Source organism: Rhipicephalus sanguineus, chromosome 10 (assembly GCF_013339695.2).
Source record: "Rhipicephalus sanguineus isolate Rsan-2018 chromosome 10, BIME_Rsan_1.4, whole genome shotgun sequence".
Lineage (NCBI taxonomy): Eukaryota > Metazoa > Arthropoda > Arachnida > Ixodida > Ixodidae > Rhipicephalus > Rhipicephalus sanguineus.
The window spans coordinates 56,744,941-56,765,872 of NC_051185.1; the positions used below are offsets into that span (position 1 = coordinate 56,744,941).

Genomic DNA, 20,932 nt, shown 5'->3' on the forward strand with positions numbered 1-20,932 from the left:
GCAATAAAACCCCGCCATGCGAGCCCGCCATAAACAGTGAAGGCCAATTAGCATAATCAAGTCAAAGGGAGACCCTCTTCATCATTTACTGGCAGAAATCTTATACCATGTGGATCTAACGGCAAATCCTTCTTTATCGTCCTTGAAGCACATCCCAAAAATAGACTCCTTCCCAGCAATGTAAGAAAACGTGGTCAATAGTTTCCGGTTTTTTACAGATGAGGCAATCTGGCCCCCAAGGTAAGAAAAGACCACGGTCTTCTTGAAATACCTTGACAGATAATGTACCTGTATGAAGCTTAAAAAAGAAAGACTTCGCGGCAGGAGCCACTTGCATTCTCTTCACCCTCTTAAGCACATCTTGCCCTTGGCCTCCAATGTATATGGCTCGGTATAGAGGTACAGGTAGAACAGCATCAGCCTCTAGAGTCTGTGACTGTGGCGCAGTGATTGTCAATGTTGGATCAATAATCACTGCGCCACAGTCACAGACTCTAGAGGCTTTACAAACGCGCCTTTTATATCTAGCACTCTTCCGATCGGCGGAGTGGTGTTGCCCTCTGGGAGCGGTAAAGTAAAGTAATTCGTCATTACTGTGGCCTCCGCGATTAGCACCTGCAAGGCGTTACACGTCCGTCCCATTCGGCGCGTTTTCAATAGAAGTTGGATTTTGTCAATGCCTTAACACACCCCGAGGTAGCGATCTTAGCCCAAGCGTCGTAAAAGCGTCGCCCTCGCTCATAGCATCCCGCTAATCGCATAGCATCACGCTGCGACGCGCGCCTGCCTCACCTGGCTGTAACACCGCGTTCCCCGCTCACGCGCTCGCCCCGAGCGGCCGGGCTACCGGGGCAGCACGACGCGCTCTGCGTTTCCCTCTAGTCCGGCCATGGTGTTCAATCGCATTTAACAGGCCGCGGGATGGCGACCAAGTTCTGCGTCCAATATGCGACACTCTTCTGGCTCTCACACCTCGTCGTCTGATTACGCCTTCACCGTTAACTACTACAGCTACCACAAGGGTTTGTTTAATCATTTAATATGGAGGTTAATCGTCGGGATGGAAATGTGCCACCAATCATCAAAGTGGGTGCATCCACGTTAAACGGTGCTATAGCTGCCAGACACCAATATACATTGTGCAAACTCTATTATATCAATGCGCAGTAAACATTCAGTTACTTCTGTAAGGGCACGCTTTACTTTCGTCTTATTCCAATTCCTATGACGGAGAGATCTACCATTTTAGGGGGGAAGCTCCTTAAGGCGGCACCCGCTCGTCCCTCGTAGTCGTAGTCGTAGTAGTGCGTAACCAGTCGTAACGCTAGTACCAGATCTTGACCTCCAAGGTGGTGCCGGTGGGAGATTTTTCCTGTGCGTTGTTGAACAATAAAAAATTCGCAGCGTGCGCGTTAACTAAAAGCCGAATTCTTCTGTCTCTCATTCCCCATTAGCAGCCATTGGCATGTTCCAGTAAGAAACGTTAGTAGAAGTAAGTGTTAGCTAAAAGCCGACTTCTTCTGTCTCTCATTCCCATTAGCAGCCATTGTTTACCTCCAAGGTAGTGCCTGGTGAGATTTCTCCTGTGCGTGATTAACAATAAAAATTTTGTTCAAAACGCCGTTGATTGATGAAATAAACCAATGAAAGACGCCAGATGTTTTGTAAAAGCAAAACGAAAGAACGCCAGATGTTTCTAAAGCAAAACGAAAAGACGCCAGCTGCTTAACGAAAGACGCCAGATGTTTTCTAAAGCAATGGTTTTCTAAACAATGAAAATTCACAGCGTACATGTAAATTAAAGTGAGCTGCAAGTCGTCATAACTCATCGAACCTTTAGTATAACGCGCCCGATCTCACGTCGGTGATGATGTACTGGGCAGAATTCACGGAAGATTCACGGTTTATCGATGAACCTCCGCAGCTTCGCCCACTCATCATCATTCACTCCGTGGATATGCTGTGATTTTTTTTCCTTCATGGCGATCACGCATTTGGAGCGGTATCGGTATTGTGTGCGGGCCAATATTCTTTTAGTTTCCAGAAGGGCCCCGCTTTGACCAAGTATTAATTAATAGTTATCTTTAGTGACACATGATAAAGATTATGTTAATGAGTTGTGGGCTAAAAAGCGGAACTCGGAGAAAAAAATGATTGGTATTCAATCGGTTCCACCCTGTCTTCATGCGAGGTTGAAATCTGTGTAACCTGTGCAAGCCGAGCGGATAACTGTTGCCATTTTCTTTAAGTGTTGTAGTAGGGTCGTAGGATTCCATTGTCGTTGCTGAACTTCCTGGACGGTTCACTGCACCAACTGCACTCCCATAATTGAGTAATACAGTACTCAAAATTGTCAGCCGTTTTTTTTTTGCTTTAATGGCTTTAACGGCTTTAAGAATAATAACATTCTCCCCAGTTCATTACCCCAGTGGCATCCTACTCAATGATCTTCATATTCTCTCATTTACGGCGCTAAGAAATTATAAGGTAACTTGCCTAGTTCACAAAATACTGTGCACAAACTTTCCACTACCCAACACCATATTCAACTTCCCGCGTGCAAACACCAGACAAACAAGGCAGTTAAATTTAAACCTTCCTCCCTGTAACAACGTTTATGGCGAACGATTGTTGGAATTCTTCGGAGCTGTAACCTGGGACACTGTGCCTCTAGAAATAAAAACTACGCGTATCTTCAACCTTTCTTGTAAACGCTTTTTCTTGTCTAATCAATTGTAATCACCTTTCCATACGTAGATTGTACATCACTGAAACTTCCACATGTATAAAACCAATAATTTTTCATGACCAATCAGGAGCCGCCGTGGTAGCTTACTTATTAAGGTGCTGCTCTGCGAGACTCGAGGGCGCGGGTTCGATTCCTGGCTCTACATTTTGATTGAGGCGAAGAAAAAAAAAACACTGATGTACTCAATATAGATGGCCCTTAAAGTGCTTAAAGAGCCGCATATGGTGAAAATTAAATCCGGAGCTCCCTATTGCGGCGTGGCCCGCGATATTTCGTGGCCGGTTTTGGCACATAAACATTTTATTTCTTTAATTTCGTATCATCAGCGAGACACACGCTGGTTGAGTGAAGAGACCTGAGCAAAAGAACGGTAATGAATCAGAAGTCTCCTTAGTTACGTTTGTGGAGGAAGCCCTAAAGGATAAGAAAAAGGAAGTAGTAAAAATCGTGTGACGTGACCAACGTAGTGCGTGGACTGTGCGGTTGTGCAGCTGTTACGTGTGTTAAATTTCAATAGTGACCTCTGACTGCCGCTTGTACTAGTTGTCGCGATACTTTTTGTTCTGCGGTATTTCACTTCTACGTTGCTCGTACGCATTGGCGCGTTCTTGATCTTGCCGAATTTTATTTATTTATTTATTTATTTATTTATTTATTTATTTATTTATTTATTTATTTATTTATTTATTTATTTTATCATCAGAGCCAAATGGTATTGCCGAGGGGAGTGGTTTGTTGCAGAAAAATAAGTGAACAGGAAGCAGTTAGTACAGTTAATTGCTACAAATAAGCCCTTATTATATAATGTTCACTATTACGTCACAGAACCTAATTATGCAATGTTAACTGCAATATTTACAACACGCCGTGCGATAGAACTTCGCTTGTGTGTAGAAATAGGGGCCGTAGTGGTGGTTGATCACACGAAGAGGCGCCTGATGTTCCTTCCTGTTCGTTCGTGCGCCATTACAATCGGTCGTCCCTTACTGCTCGTGATGTATTCCTTCCTGCGTACTACGTGTTTGTGTTCATGTCTCTACTTGAAGTTTGTTTTCGGCTCCAAATAACGGCCGAAGCATTTGACGGCGAAGCTGCTTAAGCTCGCCGTAATTTGTCCGTCGGAAACAGAAGTGATCATCCTCATGAACCGGCACGCGCTCTCCACATCCTCTTATTCGTCTTCGTCCTCTTCTTCCTCGCTCCCAGAACGCGTGCGCCTATTTCACCGGCGTGGAATGCAATAACTCTGGTGAGCGAGAGAACGACCACAGAGGGAGAGAAAGACAGATAGAAAGGAAAGGAAAGAGAGAAATTCTTGGCGGAAAAAAATTCATTACGAGGCTGGATTCGAACCCGCGTACCCTCTATCCGAAGGTGAGCGTCCTAACCACTCGGCTATCTAGGCACGCCAGCGGAGCATAGCATATGCCTTGTATAGTATAGTGTAGCAAGGGGGTGGGAAAGGAAAGTGAGCGTGAGGAGGAGAGATGTGTTGGTGAGGAAGGGAAATGAGGAGGGCAGAGAGTAAAGCATAGCAAAGGAAGAATGAGAAAGATAAATAGAGAGAAAGTGATGCAGAAACAGAAGAAACGAGAAAAAGAGAGAGAATCAAAGAAAGAGAGAAAGAAATAGAGTGAGAGATAGAAAGAGTAAAGGACAGAAAGATGGAGGAAGAAAGAAAAGAATGAGAAGTAAATTGAAATAAACACAGAAAAAAGAGATAGAAAAGACAAAGAGAAGAGAGAGGAAGAAAGAAAGAAAGAATTTGCAAAACTCGGCAAAACAGCAAAAGTCAGGACTGCATATTGGGCCATCAGCTCCGCCGTCTCTTTAGCATTGCGCCTCCATTGCAAGCTACGGAAACTTTTGTTTCCGTAGCTTGCGTAGAGGTATGCAAGCTAAGATTAGCGTAGATGTTTGCTATATATCTCTTATCATTTTCGTTTGATTAGCCAAGAAATCTGCACAATAACGAGGAGATGCTGGTGGAACAAGACGGGCGAACGAGGACTGCAATAAGTCTCATAACCACATATCTTGCCATTTTTCCTTGGATTTGTCACGAAGCCCGGCTAATGTTAGCTGGGTCATTTGTAAAAGTTTCAAGAATAAGCGTGCAACAATAGTATCATACTTAAGATTGTTCTGTAGATATTCGCCACGTTCCCCCAGAGGAAGCGACGGATGCGGTAAACTCGGCGGGATTGTCAATCTGTAGAATAGCATCGCCTCGCCACGGTGTTCTAGTAGTGGTTATGGCGCTCGACTGATGGTGGATTCCAAGAACGGCTCTGTTCCCATCTTTGACCCCAGAATGCCGCGGACCAAAGGCAGTCAGTCCTCTATGAGAAGCTCTTCATCGCTTCATTATCATTTGTGCATCCGTTGCGACTCTTGATTATTTCTCACTCGACCAAATGTGTGTGTGTGGGGGGGTGGGGGGGGGGTAGGGGGGAGGGCTGCGTTGAAGCTCCTGCGGCTCACCCTAATGGAGAACACCGCACAGGCCTACTGCGGTGCGCGTCGTTACGATTCAGAGTTTATGAAGGGTTGCCAAGTCACATGCATTGCCAACCAATTTTATGGCAACACATGTGGTTTTTGGTTTCGTTATTGCGACGTTTTCATAAGATCTTGTTGAATTAAAAAAAAAAAGACGTTGCGAAGGTCATTGTGGTGCCGTCAGAAAAGTAAGTTTAGCTCCCTAGCAGGAAACTCCGCACTGTAATTATCTATACTCAGCAGCAGGCGATCTCTGCTGCTGAGTATAGCCTTGCACCTTCAGCGGGACTAGTGCTTAGAACTGAGACATATTCTGGGCCCATGGCAAAGGAGCACCTGCGCGTTAAGCGCCACGAAAGCGCTGCTGACTTTCTTGTGGGCCACAAGCCTGAACGAAACTTTGTAAACAGTGGATAGTGTGTGTGTGTGTGTGTGTGTGTGTGTGTGTGTGTGTGTGTGTGTGTGTGTGTGTGTGTGTGTGTGTGTGTGTGTGTGTGTGTGTGTGTGTGTGTGTGTGTGTGTGTGTGTGTGTGTGTGTGTGTGTGTGTGTGTGTGTGTGTGTGTGTGTGTGTGTGCGTGCGTGCGTGCGTGCGTGCGTGCGTGTGCGCGCGCTCTGTGGCTATCAGTGTATATATCATAATCATCACCCAGCACATAGAGTAGCACGTCAGGCGAATAGCCAGGCTAACATCTCCAGCTTTTCACCAAAACAATCTCTCTGTTTCTCTCTCTCTCTCTCTCTCTCACGTTTTGTCGAATAAAAACATTTTTTGTTTTCACAAGACGCGCTATTTGAAGCACGCCTTTTCATGGATGAATGGATGGATGGATGGATGGATGGATGGATGGATGGATGGATGCTTTGAGCGTCCCCCTTATAAAGGGGCGGTTACTGTGTGCAACCAGGCTGGACAGAAAAAGAAAAAGTTTTTTTTTAAGTTGGCGTAATGCCTTGTTTACTACGATTAAATCAATCTCACCCTAGAGAGAGAGAAAAAACAAACAAATATTATTATAGAGAAAAAAAAACAAATGGGTGAACGGCGTTACCGCCACCTGGGAGAAATTCCACTCACCGAACGCTACGAGTGAACGCCTGCGAAATTGGCGCGCCACAGCTAAAGGCGTTGGTCGATTCCACGAAAGATCGAAAAAGGGCGTATATTTGATGTTTCCGATTTTCCTGATAATTTTGTATGTTGTGCACATATGACTGCACAGCACGAAATTGCAGTTCGTTTTCAAATAAAAATTTTTTTCAACACAGGAAAATTCGACAAGTGTCGCCGGTTGACGACGACCATTTTACGGAGAGTGCGTTTTCGTAAATTCGCAATTATGCTGGCAGCCACTGAAGCTATATATTACAAATATCTTTCTTTTTGGCGGAAGTAGAAGTAAAGAGGAAATAGCTCTTATCATTTCATAGAATTCTGAGTAAATTATGTATTTTTAAAAATTCACGAAAAACGCTGCGTTTTTGAAAATCAGTCAAATTTGGGACGCTATGGCTACTTCTGTGAACATCTTAGCTTGTTCATATTTGCAGTATGAATAGGCCTTTATGTGAATAATGAACCTCTGCATTTGTACTTCTCTAATAATTTTCAAAGTAGTACATTTTCATGCTCGAAACACCAAAAAGAGAAAAGTGTTCCTCCATTCAAAAATATATAATAAAAAAAACCCAATCTCAATTTTGTTCAAAGTCCCCCAAAATGTTCTCAAAGGACTGCAGAATGATATTATGAAAAAACATGTTGCATCATTTTTATTACAACAAAAGCAGAAAATGTCAAACATGGTGTTTCCAGAGCGTGGTGGCTACTGCGCAAAGGACATCTCTAGTAACAAGAAAATACAGTAACACGTCTTTTTTTTCTTTTCTGAGCTTCGCTAAACAACAGTAATGATCTATGATCGGAAATTGGGAACTGTTTTGTAAAGAAAAAGACCGTTCCAATTAAATGCATTCGCGTGGTTTGCGACTTCACGCCAGTGATAGACATCCCTCAGTCCACAGTATGCACTTTCAGTTGTAGCCTCCTTTTCTTTCATCTATTTCAGTTGAGTATAATTCATATCTTGAGTGCTAAAGAACTTATTCCCTCCATGCGTCTCTTATGATGATGTGCTGTGCCAGAATTGAGAGATTGGTATAAAAGCCAAGGTCTCTTCATGAATGGAAATGAATTTCTGGAGAGCGGTGGCCAAGAGGTGTGGTTTTTGTTGGCCCAAATGTGTACGTTGTCAAACCTTATGTGATCAATGCAGAGTTTAAAAAGAATCGATTACGTGAATATTGGTGGTAGCAGTTCTGGCCACGGACAAAACACGTTTTGTTTGCATTGCATCTGCTTTGTTTTGCATATCCTTCTTTCTCTTGAAGGAGTGCTGGCAGATCTGGTTTCCCTCTTGAATTGAGCGCGCATCCTGCTTCATGACCCTCCGCAAAAGAGTCTCGATCCGATATCTTCTACGTAACGAAAATTCTGCTGCAGCGGAATTTTCTTTTTGTGCACCATGAGGCAGTCCGTACAAAATCTCGGCCATGGCTATAACGCCTACCCATAACCACCTTCAGAGCGTAGGATAGTGATCGCATCAAAGTGAAGCACAATCTGGATGCTTAACTTCAATCTCAGGTGGTGTTTGGCTGACTGGCACAGCCGTACTCGTTGCTGTCGTCTGCTCAGGCGGGCGTCCATCGCGCCGCCCTTTGCACCTGTCCGCCTAACGCATGCTACTCCGTTTACACGAGTGCTTGTAGCGCGGGCCACACGATCCGCACTGTGCGTATCCAGAGACCGGGCGGGAGAGCGACGAGCGGTGAAAAATGTATCGTGTAACCAACGCAATCGACACCCCAGCTTTTTCTCGTGCATAGCGACAAAGCCTGGCAAACAATGTGTGGCTGCTGTGCTTAGGTTGCACTGCGGTACTCGCCGTTCACCACTGCCGCCATTTGCGATTTCTCACATTCTTACAATGCATGATCGACTCAGCTACACATATTTCGCGTTTAGCTTCGTTACTTTTATATAAGCGCATTTACTAAAAAAAATTATCCAGAGGAATGAAAATGTCCGTGCTGCCCGTCGACGAGGAATGTAAGTGGTGTCGCAAATGCATTTAATTGGAACGATCTTTTTTTTCTTTACAAAACAGTTCCCACTTTCCAACAATAGATCATTACTGCTGTTTAGCGAAGCTCAGAGAAGAAAAAAGACGTGTTACTGTATTTTCTTGTTACTAGAGATGTCCTTTACGCAGTGGCCACCACGCTCTGGAAACACAATGTTTGACATTTTCTGCTTTTGTTCTAATAAAAATAATGCAACATGTTTTTTCATAATATCATTCTGCAGTCCTTTGAGAACATTTTGGGGGACTTTGAACAAAATTGAGATTGGGTTTTTTTTATTATAGATTTTTGAATGGAGGAGCACTTTTCTCTTTTTGGTGTTTCGAGCATGAAAATTTACTACTTAGAATATTATTAGAGAAATACAAATGCAGAGATTCATTATTCACATAAAGGCCTATTCATACTGCAAATATGAACAAGCTAAGATGTTCACAGAAGTAGCCATAGCGTCCCAAATTTGACTGATTTTCAAAAACGCAGCGTTTTTCGTGAATTTTTAAAAATTTATAATTTACTCAGAATTCCATGAAATGATAAGAGCTATTTCCTCTTTACTTCTACTTCCGCCAAAAAGAAAGATATTTGTAATATATAGCTTCAGTGGCTGCCAGCATGATTGCGAATTTACGAAAACGCATTCTTCGTAAAATGGTCGTCGTCAACCGGCGACACTTGTCGAATTTTGCTGTGTTGAAAAAAAAATTTATTTGAAAACGAACTGCGATTTCGTGCTGTGCAATCATATGTGCACAACATACAAAATTATCAGGAAAATCGGAAACATCAAATATACACCCTTTTTCGATCTTTCGTGGAATCGACCCGTTGAATAAAAAGCGTTGAACGCGCTGTGTCGGCGTCTCTCATCGCTGGCGCGAACTAATTCGGGGAGACTTCGAGATGGCTGACTATGAGCGTGAGAGACATCGCGGCCACGAATTTGGAGCGGCATTGATACTATGTGCGGGTAAATATTCTTTTAGTTTGTAAAACAACCTCGTTCTGACCAATTGTCAATTAATGTTCCTCTTTAATGGCACTTTCTAAAGCTTCTGCTAGTGATTTGTAAGCTGAAATGCCTAACTCGTAGAAAAAAAATTATTGATATTCACATGGTTCCACCCTCTCTTTATGCGTGGTTGCAATCTTTGTAACTTGGGGAAGCTGTGCGAAAGATCGCAATTTTGCAAATCCATCGAAGAGCTTTTGATAGTTTTTTACAGTCCCGTCAGGTGACGATTTCTATAATTCGTGGGCGCCTCAGTGCTCTCCTGTTTGTGGAGTACTCTTGATCGTCAAGCATTTTAAAGGCAAAAATTTCTTTGCGAACCAAATGCACTTATATCGGTCCATCTTTATCTATCTATCTATCTATCTATCTATCTATCTATCTATCTATCTATCTAGCTAGCTATTCTATCTATCTATCTATCTATCTATCTATCTATCTATCAGTCTATCTATCTATCTATCTATCTATCTATCATAGCTCTATTCTATCTATCTATCTAGCTATCTATCTATCTATCGATCTATCTATCATCTATCTATCTATCTATCTATCTATCTATCTATCTATCTATCTATCTATCTATCTATCTATCTATCTATCTATCTATCTATCTATCTATCTATCTATCTATCCTCCTAGTACTGGGCGCTGCTGTGGTCATCTCCTTAACTTGGTATGTACCGAAATTGGCAAAGGAGGACATGAGTGTATGACGAACACCATTCACGGGTCACGAGTATCGGAATAACGTGACTTGCCTGCAGCGTACGTCATGAAACTCTTTCCACGAGTCACGTGTGACATATACCCGCATAACACGGTCAGTGGTATACGGGTATGCGCCACAGGTGATTAACAGTATATAACCCAGGAAGAGCGGGAATCGATTTTGGAAATCTTAATGCGAAAGCGTTAAGGAGCTCGTGTCCAGAAAATCCGGTGCCGACACTGACGGCGTTGTCGATTATTATTATTATTATTATTATTATTATTATTATTATTATTATTATTATTATTATTATTATTATTATTATTTGGTTTGAATACATAGAAAGCACGAAGTCACAGATGAAATATGGAGGGAACAGGCTGACAACTGCCACCTAAAAGGGCACAACGCCTGCCTGCTCCTTCGGGAAGGGAGAAACAGTGCAAATGAAGATAGGGGGGAGAGAAATGCCGATGTAAGCAAAAAAATCACACCATCTCCCGCTAAAGGGGACCATGAGGCGATGCGAAGCAGCGTTTCGGCATGTCGAGCCCGCGGTTAAGAGGGGGAGAGGGAAATGAGAGAGGGGAAAGGGGAGAGGGGGAGGGGAGGTGTGTGGAGAGGGTTTGCGCATGCTCAGTAAGGGTGGTCACGCCGCACACCACCGGTTTGAACTCCGCCATAAGATGCTTCGCATCTAAAATAAAAAATTCGGCAGATCCCACTCATTCTGGGAGTCGATATCATTCGAAGCAGTATGCGATTAGTGGCCTATACCGAATTACACAGGGGGGGGGGGGGCAAAGTGTGCCTCATACTTTGACTTCATGGGAGGGGGGGGCTGCGATGCACCTTCGCAATTTTCTTCTCTAGGCAAAACTTTTTTTCTGTATATGAGAAATCATAAGGCAGCGACAGAGGCGGTAAGCTGTGCTACTGCTGCTGAAAGTCAAGAGCCTTCTTCAGATTATATGACTGTGTATGCAACACAGTCTGCAGGCAGTTGGAACACTATAGATGCGCGTCTTTCAAGTTTTCCGCGCTCGACCAATTTAAATGCCGCGTAAAGATATGGCGGCGCACTGCACGCATGCGCAGAAATGTTCCAGCATACCCAAATCATTTAATGCATAATTAGGCGATCGTGGGCAAGGAAAATACTTTCACGTGCTGCGGACTCGTGCGTTCTCGTCAACAGCAGGCGGCCCTGTACACTGCACTCTGCATAGACAATTCCGAGAACCGAAATTGCGTAGAGTCTCTAAACGGAAGCCTGCTTTCGTAAACCGGGCGCCTTCACGCAGCGAGTCATGGAAGCGTGACGCTAGGAAAATGACCCAAAAAATAGTTCACAAAAAAAAGACATCAAGCGCATTCGAAAGCACCCCTTTACGGCCGGCCAGACTCTTCCCAAGTATACACATTACGTTGAAAAAAAGTAATAAAATAAAAAGAAAAGCAGGAAGCGGAGCGAAAGTTTCGCATTTCTCACCTTCGCGTGGTGGCCCACATAGCTCCGGCGATTGGTCCTTGGCTTGCGCGTGTGTTTACAGCAGAGATTTTCCTCGGGGTCCCTTGGTCGTAACGCGCACTTTCTCCGTGGGTTTTAAGTTGGCACTTCGAAGAGTGTGTGTGGTGGCGCGGAGTTTGGAGTCCTTGGATTACCAGGTTGGATATCCTCCTTGTCTGGGCTGGCCAAGGATCAGGCGTCGAACGGTACGTGAGGTGTTCGGGTACTTCACGGTATTGATACCCGATCGATTGTTTGTAAAGACAAAAGGCTTCACTCGCGTCCTCGTTCGGTCAGGAGTCGTTGAAGTGCTTCGTTTCAACCGAGAGGTAGAGTTTTATGACTGAACAACACACGCACGAGATTCTAAACCACAGAGGAATAGTCACAGGTCAGGTTTTGGAGCTGTTGCCGAGGTGCGATGTTCATTAGGCAGTTTTTTCCTAGAAAACGAGAAAAAAAACGCAATGTTAGGATTTTGTCGTTATATGCATGCTTGTTTGGAAAAACTCTTAATAAAATTCTTCGTATCAAACACAAGATTGTTCTGTTAAACGTGACTTCGCGTAGTGATACACACATGTGCACACGCACGCCCTTTCGTCTCCATTATGGAGACAAGAAATTACACTGTGATAATATTATATTTTACACTTCAAGGAAGGTACTGTTTGCAGGAAGTTGAATACATTTAGTTCCAAGTGTTGAACGCCTATGGCTTAACGTGGCCGTACGAATGCGTATTCTTTACGTCTTTTCTATTTAAGCCATAGGTAGGTGCACGGTAGATGTGACGCAAGAATGCAGTCAAGGTGTCTGTCTGCTTGTGTGGTCCGTCTTCTATCATCATAGGCATGATCTGCTTCCCGTAAGACTTTGAGCGGCTTGTCTAGCCATGATCTTTATCACGTCGCAGCGTTACGAATGCCCGACACACTGATTTGAGATGCCTGTGTATCCTACTAAACTGTCTAAACGTCTGCGCGTGCCTATGATACGTCATCTAGCGCATTCCTTTAACACCTACACCAAACCAACTGGAATCCAAGAGAATATATTCTGACACGACATTTCTTGGGCCATGGATACATATATCGATGGCACACATAGTTATTCGCGCTACAGCTTTTTTTAATAGGCATGCCCGGCTTCAGTGTTTATTTGTAGGCCTGATGCTCGCCCTAGTTCGCACTTGCAATGTTCTGTTTTAGGGGCGAAGCTCCTTAAGGCGGCACCCGTTCGTCCCTCGTCGTGCTCGTAGTAGTGAGTAACAAGTCTTACCCTTTGACCTCCAAGGTGGTGCCGGTGGGAGATTTCTCCTGTGCGTTGTTGAACAATAAAAAATTCGCAGCGTGCGCGTTAACTAAAAGCCGAATTCTTCTGTCTCTGTAGAAGTGTAAGTGTTAGCTAAAAGCCGACTTCTTCTGTCTCTCATTCCCATTAGCAGCCATTGTTTACCTCCAAGGTAGTGCCTGGTGAGATTTCTCCTGTGCGTGATTAAACAATAAAAATTTTGTTCAAAACGCCGTTGATTGATGAAATAAACCAACGAAAGACGCCAGATGTTTTGTAAAAACAAAACGAAAGAACGCCAGATGTTTCTAAAGCAAAACGAAAAAGACGCCAGCTGCTTAACGAAAGACGCAAGGTGTTTTCTAAAGCAATGGTTTTCTAAACAATGAAAATTCACAGCGTACATGTAAAATTAAAGTGAGCTGCAAGTCGTCATAACTCATCGAACCTTTAGTATAAACGCGCCCGATCTCATGTCGGTGATGATGTACTGGGCAGAATTCACGGAAGATTCACGGTTTACCGATGAACCTCCGCAGCTTCGCCCACTCATCATCATTCACTCCGTGGATATGCTGTGATTTTTCTTTTAATTCATTATTTTATCTTTCTGTGTACACATGGCAGTAGTGCACAAGTATGCCCACGCGTCGACTTCCCATCATTCTCTCTCCTTGCTTTCTTTTAATATATGCATGCTACTGTTGATTTGTGCTTTACATGACAGACAAAGCTTCTTTAGTCCATTCAGGGGGCAAATTATTCTTTTAGTTGAAAAGTTAATTGCAGCGCATTGCTAGATACCTATACCTTTGTTCGATTTTCTAAGTTTACAGTGCTGGTCCGGGTGTACGTCTCTTGTTCTTGAACCCAGGCACAAAAGTGATTATTGACCACGAAGGAATTTTCCACGATGGCTCTGTAGGCATTGATGCGCTTTCATAATGCAGCGGAAGCAAGCTCCGCACCACAAGACTGCTGTCTGAAGCAAGCGGATGACCCGGCATTCTGGTGGCATAACGCAACCGACTCAAGAGCGGCGCTGCAGTCTCTGAAGTCCCCAAGCACGCAAGACCAACTCGTCATGGACATCAAATATCTATGCAACAAAGCCTGTGACCTCCATCACCGCATTGCTCTGCAGTGGATACCTGCCCACTGTGGAATACAAGGCAACGTCCATGCTGATGACGCTGCCAAAGCTGGACATGACGCCTCGAGAGAAATCATCAAGATACCTTTCTCGAGAAAAGATGCCGCGACAATCGTATCGGCACACGCTTGGCGGCTCCAGCGATCCCTCTGGACAGATGCTAATCACCAGTATGGACCACTTTACAAGATTGACCCATCGTGTAACTTTGATATGCCGCGAGACCTAAACAGGCAAGATGAAACATGCTTGCACCGCATCAGACTGAACGTCGCATACACCAACTACTTCAGGAGCAAGATTAAGCTGTCGGACTCACCAATGTGCGTCCAATGCAACGTCCAAGAAGATTTACATCATGTTCTTTGTGAATGCAAGCGATACGCATCAGAGAGACAGTCTCTGAAGGCAGCCTTGCATCTTCAACGGGGATCGTGCTTAGAGTTGCGACATGTTCTGGGCCCATGGCAAAGCAGCACCTGTGCGCTACGTGCCACGAAAGGGCTGTTGAATTTCTTGCGGGCCACGAGCCTGAACCAAACTTTGTAAACTTGTGTGACTGTATGTGTTATGTGGTTATCACTGTATATATCATAATCGTCACCCAGCACCTGGAGTAGCATGTCAGGCGAACAGCCAGGCAAACATCTCCAGCTTCATTAAAAGGTTTATCTCTCTCTCTCTAAGTTTACAGAGTGAAAACTCCACGCAAGAACTCTCTCTAGAATTTTAATACAGTATACTAATTTTGGAGTTTTACACCCCAATAAACCACGACATGATCATCAGGGACGCCTTAGTGGAGGGCTGCGGAAATTTTGACCGTATGGCGTTCTCTAACGTGCACCTAAATCTCAGTTCACGGGCTTCTAGCATTTCGCCTCCGTCGAAATGCGGCCTCCGCGACCGGGATTCGATCCCGCGACCTTCGGGTCAGCAATACAGCACCACAACCACTAGACCTCCGTTGTGGATTTCGTAGTTGTAAGATATCAAAAGAAACAACTACTCCATGTCTGAAATACTTGAAAAACACCGATCAAACCACCTCGAAAATCGGCCTGACATAACAGATCGCGAAAAACAATGATAGAATTGGACACTTCAAATAGAAGAAAGTCCGTGTACTTAGATTTAAACACATGTTTAAGAACCTCAGGTGGTAAAGATTAACTCGGAGTCCCCCTCTATGGCGTGCGCTCTAATCATATATTGTGGTTATGATTGTTAACCCTCTTTATGATTACGCACTGACATTGAGAAGATACACCCAACAGTCAGCTTCAACAATACCACCTTGCGCGTGTTTCAAGTCATAAGGGTTTAAATTGCATGCGGTGTAATTTGAATGTTACTTTCATCAGTGTCATTGCGAATTATGTAATATCGTGGCGCGTACATATGTGTGCACGGGGTCTGAGAGACTGAGATATGGATGCATATACACAGTAGTTTCCGTTTAGACGTTTCTCGATCTTCAACAAATCTGAACCCATCTTTTTTTGGACTCTTCTAAATCTTTCGCTTCGTTTGGCTACTGCCACGTGCTTGCTTGTATGAAAAAAATAAATAAAAAATTAGTGCTTACCTGTTGACCTGGACTTCCGACGTCTTCCAAGGCTTACGGTGCACAAGTGCGAAAGACGTCGATGACGTGAAGAGGCTATGGTTATCCCAAGCTTGAAAATAAAAGTTAGCTTAAGCGTAAGTGCCTCCTTGATGGCCGACGTTCCGAAGTTGTCATCATATAGGTCCTCGTCGACGCTTCGTTGCCTCCGCTGTCGTCCGTCGAAGTTCCAAGTTCAGCTAACTCGATTCCTCTGCGGTCTTCTCTTCAGTCGCCGACAAGTCGCACATGTGGCAGGCTCCGCTTCCTTCGAATAAACACAATTCCACCAAGTGCACGACAAAGAGTATTGAACGCCCGTACAGTGACAAAAACCTTTGCTTGTCGAATAACACACAGGCACACACACACTGTTCCTTTCAAAGGTTTCCTGGCCGCGTCGTCTGTCAGATACTCATTACGTCCTTTCTTCGGCAATACTTTCCTCGTCTCCAGAGAGTACAAGCCCGTGGCAAACACTTGCGTCTGTTTCGGTGAAAAACGGTGACTAAGAATACAACAACGAAGAGAAACACCTCAGCTACTGGAGATCAAAGGCTTCTTGGCGTCGACGACACAAGATCCTCTGCGATGCCGGATCACAAAAGCCGTTCGACCGCTTCGACAAATATTATTGGATATGTAAAGAAAAACGGAACCTCTTCGCTCTCCTCGAAGGAGAGACGGAACTCCTTGGCTCCTGTTCGCCGAATAAAGAGGAACGCTTGCAGCTGCCACGTCTTCCAAAACGACCTTGGCGTCGGGGGCGTCGAAATGTAAACGAGAACAGCGTCGGGGCGATCGCTACCCGCCTGCCCGGACCTCGTCCCACTGGCACTCGATCGACAACGGTACTTTTCCGGACACTCCGGTGGTCTTCTTCTTCTGGGTTACGCTGACACCGCTACAGGCGGGTTACTGGTGCGAGCGAGCCGCGCTGCAGCCGCTGCTCCGTCTTCGTTTTTCCCACGTACGCGTTCAGGTTGCCTCGGCGCCGGTCTTTTTGGTGGCCGCTGTCTTCGCTATCACCCGTTAGGCAAGGCCAGCCGGGGATCGCCACGTCGAACCATCCGTTGCCGGACGTCCCATGCGGATGCCCCGTGGCGCGAGAAAGTGTTTTTCAGAGTCCGCACGTTGCGCGCTCGTAGGCACGCAAGCGAGTCCTTTCGTTTGCCTTAGATATTCCGTTTCACTTTTCTTTATGTTCGGCGTTTTGGCGGGGATTTCGTTTATGTATTTTCTTTGCTCGCGTAAACGGCCTTTCCGGGCGGTCAGCGGTTTAAGCGGCGATCTGTGCCCCGCTGCGAAGCGAGTCGGGAGTGATCTGACCTCCGCGGCTGAGTCGGCACTGCTTTAGGCGTTTTTCCCGCACGTCCGACGCAGCGACGTTGACGAAATGTCTTTGAACTTCGCCTCCGCTTCTTTCACGTGCTTCAGTTTTTCCTTCGACACGAGGCGTGCCAGTGTCTCCGCACAGTGCAACGTGGCTTCCGTGGTAATGGCTCCTTCTGGTCAATGCATTAAGCTGGGCTAGTTGGTATTCATTGTATGCTTCCATATTGCTAGCGAACACGCACAAAGGACGACATAGAAAGAGACAGGACAACCGCTAGCGGTTGTCCTGTCTCTATGTCGTCCTTTGTGAGTGTTCGCTAGCAATATGGATCCTTCTGGTCGTCCCTGATTTCGCGTGAAGCGTCGATTTCAGCAAGCTTATATTGACAGCTCCAGGCAAAACTACAGATGTTACAAATGCGGCGACGCACAAGTGTTCAAATTTTCGCCTGAGGTTAATAAGTAAAAAGTAGAGCTGGGCAAATTTGGTGGCCATGATTTGACTATTTGTGCCCCGGTGCAGAACCTCGACGATCGACCGAATGGACCAGGGAATTGAACACCGCGTGTGATGCGAATTCTTTCTTTACATAAAAAATTCCCACTTTGCGTTGCTAGTTAGTTCCTGAGGTTTCCATCCACATGGCTGCACGAGAACCGTAGCATAGTTACCAGCTTGCCGAAATTTCATTTCGAAAGATGCCTACGAGGACCTTCTGTGTCAGAGGACCTGACTCACAAGCTTGCTGATTTGCCTGTTACTGTGGTGGCCCTCGCTGCTGTCTATGCAGAAATAAGCAAGCTGTTATGTAAAAACAAGTTTTCTAAAAGCAAACCTATGTAATTGTTGCATCAACTATAAGTAGCCTTACTGTAAACATGCCCCCCTCCAGCTCTTTTGACTGTGTAAATACGTACACTGCTATTTCATCGTCTACATGCTCCTTTTCAACAAGTCCATTTTATAATGAGTTCTCCATGACCATTTCACCACTACCAGCGTACAAATATCAAGGTCACATAGGTACCACGCTAAGACGCTTATAAACGTCCTCTAAAGTCCAATATAATTTCACGAGGTTTGGAGGTTTCTCTTGATAATTGGTTCTAGTCACTTAAGTGCATATGATGTAGGTGCACTGCAGGTTCAGGTAATACCCTCTGCCACGACAGAAAGCCCCCGAAAAAATGACGTGCGACTAAGATTCGTCCAATGCATGTCAAACCTCTGTAATGACACTGCTGAACGTCATCTTACGCCTTCACTTGCGCTACGTGTATTCTGCGGCTCGTTTGCAGCAGGGACGTTGTATTGAAAAGAAAATTAAAAAGAGACGTACAGCCGCGCTGTTGACTGTGCGGCTGGCGGCGAACTTGGCAGTCGCGTTATGTCTGACCGAGAACTAGGAAAGCAGAAGCGATGTTACCCGAGATGTTTGTTGATAACTGCTTATCGCAATTAGTGCTTTTTATTTTAGTTGCGCTCGGAAACAGCCCGTCTCTTTTTTTTTTCTTCTCAATGCTGCGCTAGCTGTCGGCTTGGCTATTTACGCTCTTGCACGTGCGCGTTGGGAAGTCAGACAGCTGACGACAGCTCGCCGGCTGTAACACGTAATCTTTATTTCCTGTTGATGTTGCTTTATTTTGGTGTTGGCCAGTTGCTACCTTGATGAAGGCAGGTCGGCTTATCGAAACATTGGCCACAGCGACACCACAAGAACTTTCCATCTCTTAACGTAATCTTTATATATTTCATACATTTTATGGATTTTTGCGGTATCTGTTGCTGTTGTTTATTTGTGAGCAAGCAGTGATTATATACGGTTTAATGTTGTCAGAAAGAAAACAAAAGAGATAGATCACTACAAAAATCAATTATCAGACAAACAAATAACAAATATCTTCTTCGCTGACATAGATTAAAACGGAAATATTTCTTGTGCATATAACGACAATGCGCGAAGGGCATACGGGGTTACAAAGGTTTACAAAATGTTCACGGACTGTCCTACTTTTCGACGCATAATCACATTGCGCGCTGCCTTGCCTTACAACAAGCGTCGTAGCCGCGAAAGCTTCTTGTTTGCAGAGTGCCATGCGGCGAAGTTATATGACGACCTGCAGAATAAAAAAAAAGAAGTTCCCGGTATTCTGGACTTCAGGTCGCGCCTTCTGACTCCTGACTTCTCTTTTGAATTCTGCCGTCCCGTCGTGAAACCAAAATTACGTTGCTTTGTTTTCCGTAATGGCTAAGGAAATAAAAATGAAGTTCCGAGCGTTGTCTCTACAGCACACAGGCGGCCCGCGTGCCAGGCATAAAACGCTCGATTAGCATGTAAGTGGCAGCACGTGTCGAGCACATTAAGTCCTCCTGTCGGCGCAGTAAAGACGGCCGCTCTGTTTGCTAAGAGTTGCGAGCAACCGAATAACGTACGCTCGCTTGCATATTTACGAGACAGAGTGATGCCTGCCGCAGATATGTTTTTTTTTGTTTTCTTATCTTTTTGTCATTCGCTCGCGAAACAGTGGCCCGTTGTGTTGACAGCCGTGAGTTGCAGCCGCAGCTGCACTCATAACGCTCGTGTCGCATACGGTGGCGCGCACGTCTGAAGTTGTCGCACTACCGTATGTCGCAACGTCTTGGCGCGTGTTACTTTATGCCCGCTGTTCCAACAGCTGTTTTGCATGCGAGACGGAGTGGAGAAGAGAAAGTGCGTTGTTTTTGTATTCGTCGACGGTGTCGTCGTTGTCGGCACGTTCCGTTTTTTTTTCTCAATAGTTTTTTTGTTTTGTTGCGTTCTGCACGCTGTTTGCAGCGAAAGCGAAACCCTACTCACGATGTGCAGCCAACTATAGCTCGGGCTAACTCTCTATTCTCACGAAGCTTCCAGTTTGAGGTGGCACGAAGATAGATAGATAGATAGATAGATAGATAGATAGACAGACAGACAGACAGACAGACAGACAGACAGGACAGACATAGATAGATAGATAGATAGATAGATAGATAGATAGATATGATTAGATAGATAGGATAGATAGATAGATAGGACAGACAGACAGACAGACAGACAGACAGACGACAGACAGACAGCAAAAGATAGATAGATAGATAGGCTAGATAGATAGATAGATTAGATAGGATAGATAGAAGATAGATAGATAGATAGATAGACAGATAGACAGATAGATAGACTGATAGATAGCTAGATAGATAGATAGGGGATAGATAGATAGATAGTGATAGATAGATAGACAGACAGGACAGACAGAACAGACAGGGACAGACAGGCCAGACAGACAGACAGACGCAGCAGATCGATAGATAGATAGTAGATAGATAGATAGATAGATAGATAGTAGATAGATAGATAAAGATAGATAGATAGATAATAGATAGATAGATAGATAGATAGAAACACTACATAAAACGCCACATCACTTGATTATACATCGTAAAATGTTAAGTGAGTATCCATGATAAATATAAAAACAGCGCTTAACACACGGGACTAAGCAAGAAGTGACACACGCGGCGCTAAACTTGAAACAGGATTTATTGAAAAAAATCACAGCATATCCACGGAGTGAATGATGATGAGTGGGTGAAGCTGCGGAGGTTCATCGGTAAACCGTGAATCTTCCGTGAATTCTGCCCAGTACATCATCACCGACGTGAGATCGGGCGCGCTTATACTAAAGGTTCGATGAGTTATGACGACTTGCAGCTCACTTTAATTTTACATGTACGCTGTGAATTTTCATTGTTAGAAAACCATTGCTTAGAAAACACCTTGCGTCTTTCGTAAGCAGCTGGCGTCTTTTCGTTTTGCTTTAGAAACATCTGGCGTTCTTTCGTTTTGTTTTTACAAAACATCTGGCGTCTTTCGTTGGTTTATTTCATCAATCAACGGC

The 20,932-nt window shown here is 44.6% G+C and overlaps 1 protein-coding gene across 3 annotated transcripts in view; it reads right to left on the minus strand.

Annotated features, from left to right (window-relative positions):
- LOC119371900 (prolyl 4-hydroxylase subunit alpha-1-like) overlaps positions 1-12,065 on the minus strand; it is a 59,556-nt gene extending 47,491 nt beyond the window's left edge. For 2 of the 3 annotated variants that reach the window (XM_037642356.2, XM_049420256.1), the window contains exon 1: positions 11,613-12,065. In XM_037642356.2, coding sequence (XP_037498284.1) covers positions 11,613-11,632 — 20 coding nt within the window. In that variant the 5' untranslated portion in view covers positions 11,633-12,065. The remainder of the gene's footprint in view (positions 1-11,612) is intronic. The other variant, XM_037642355.2, reaches the window with a different exon arrangement.
- Between the last annotated feature and the right edge of the window lie 8,867 nt (positions 12,066-20,932).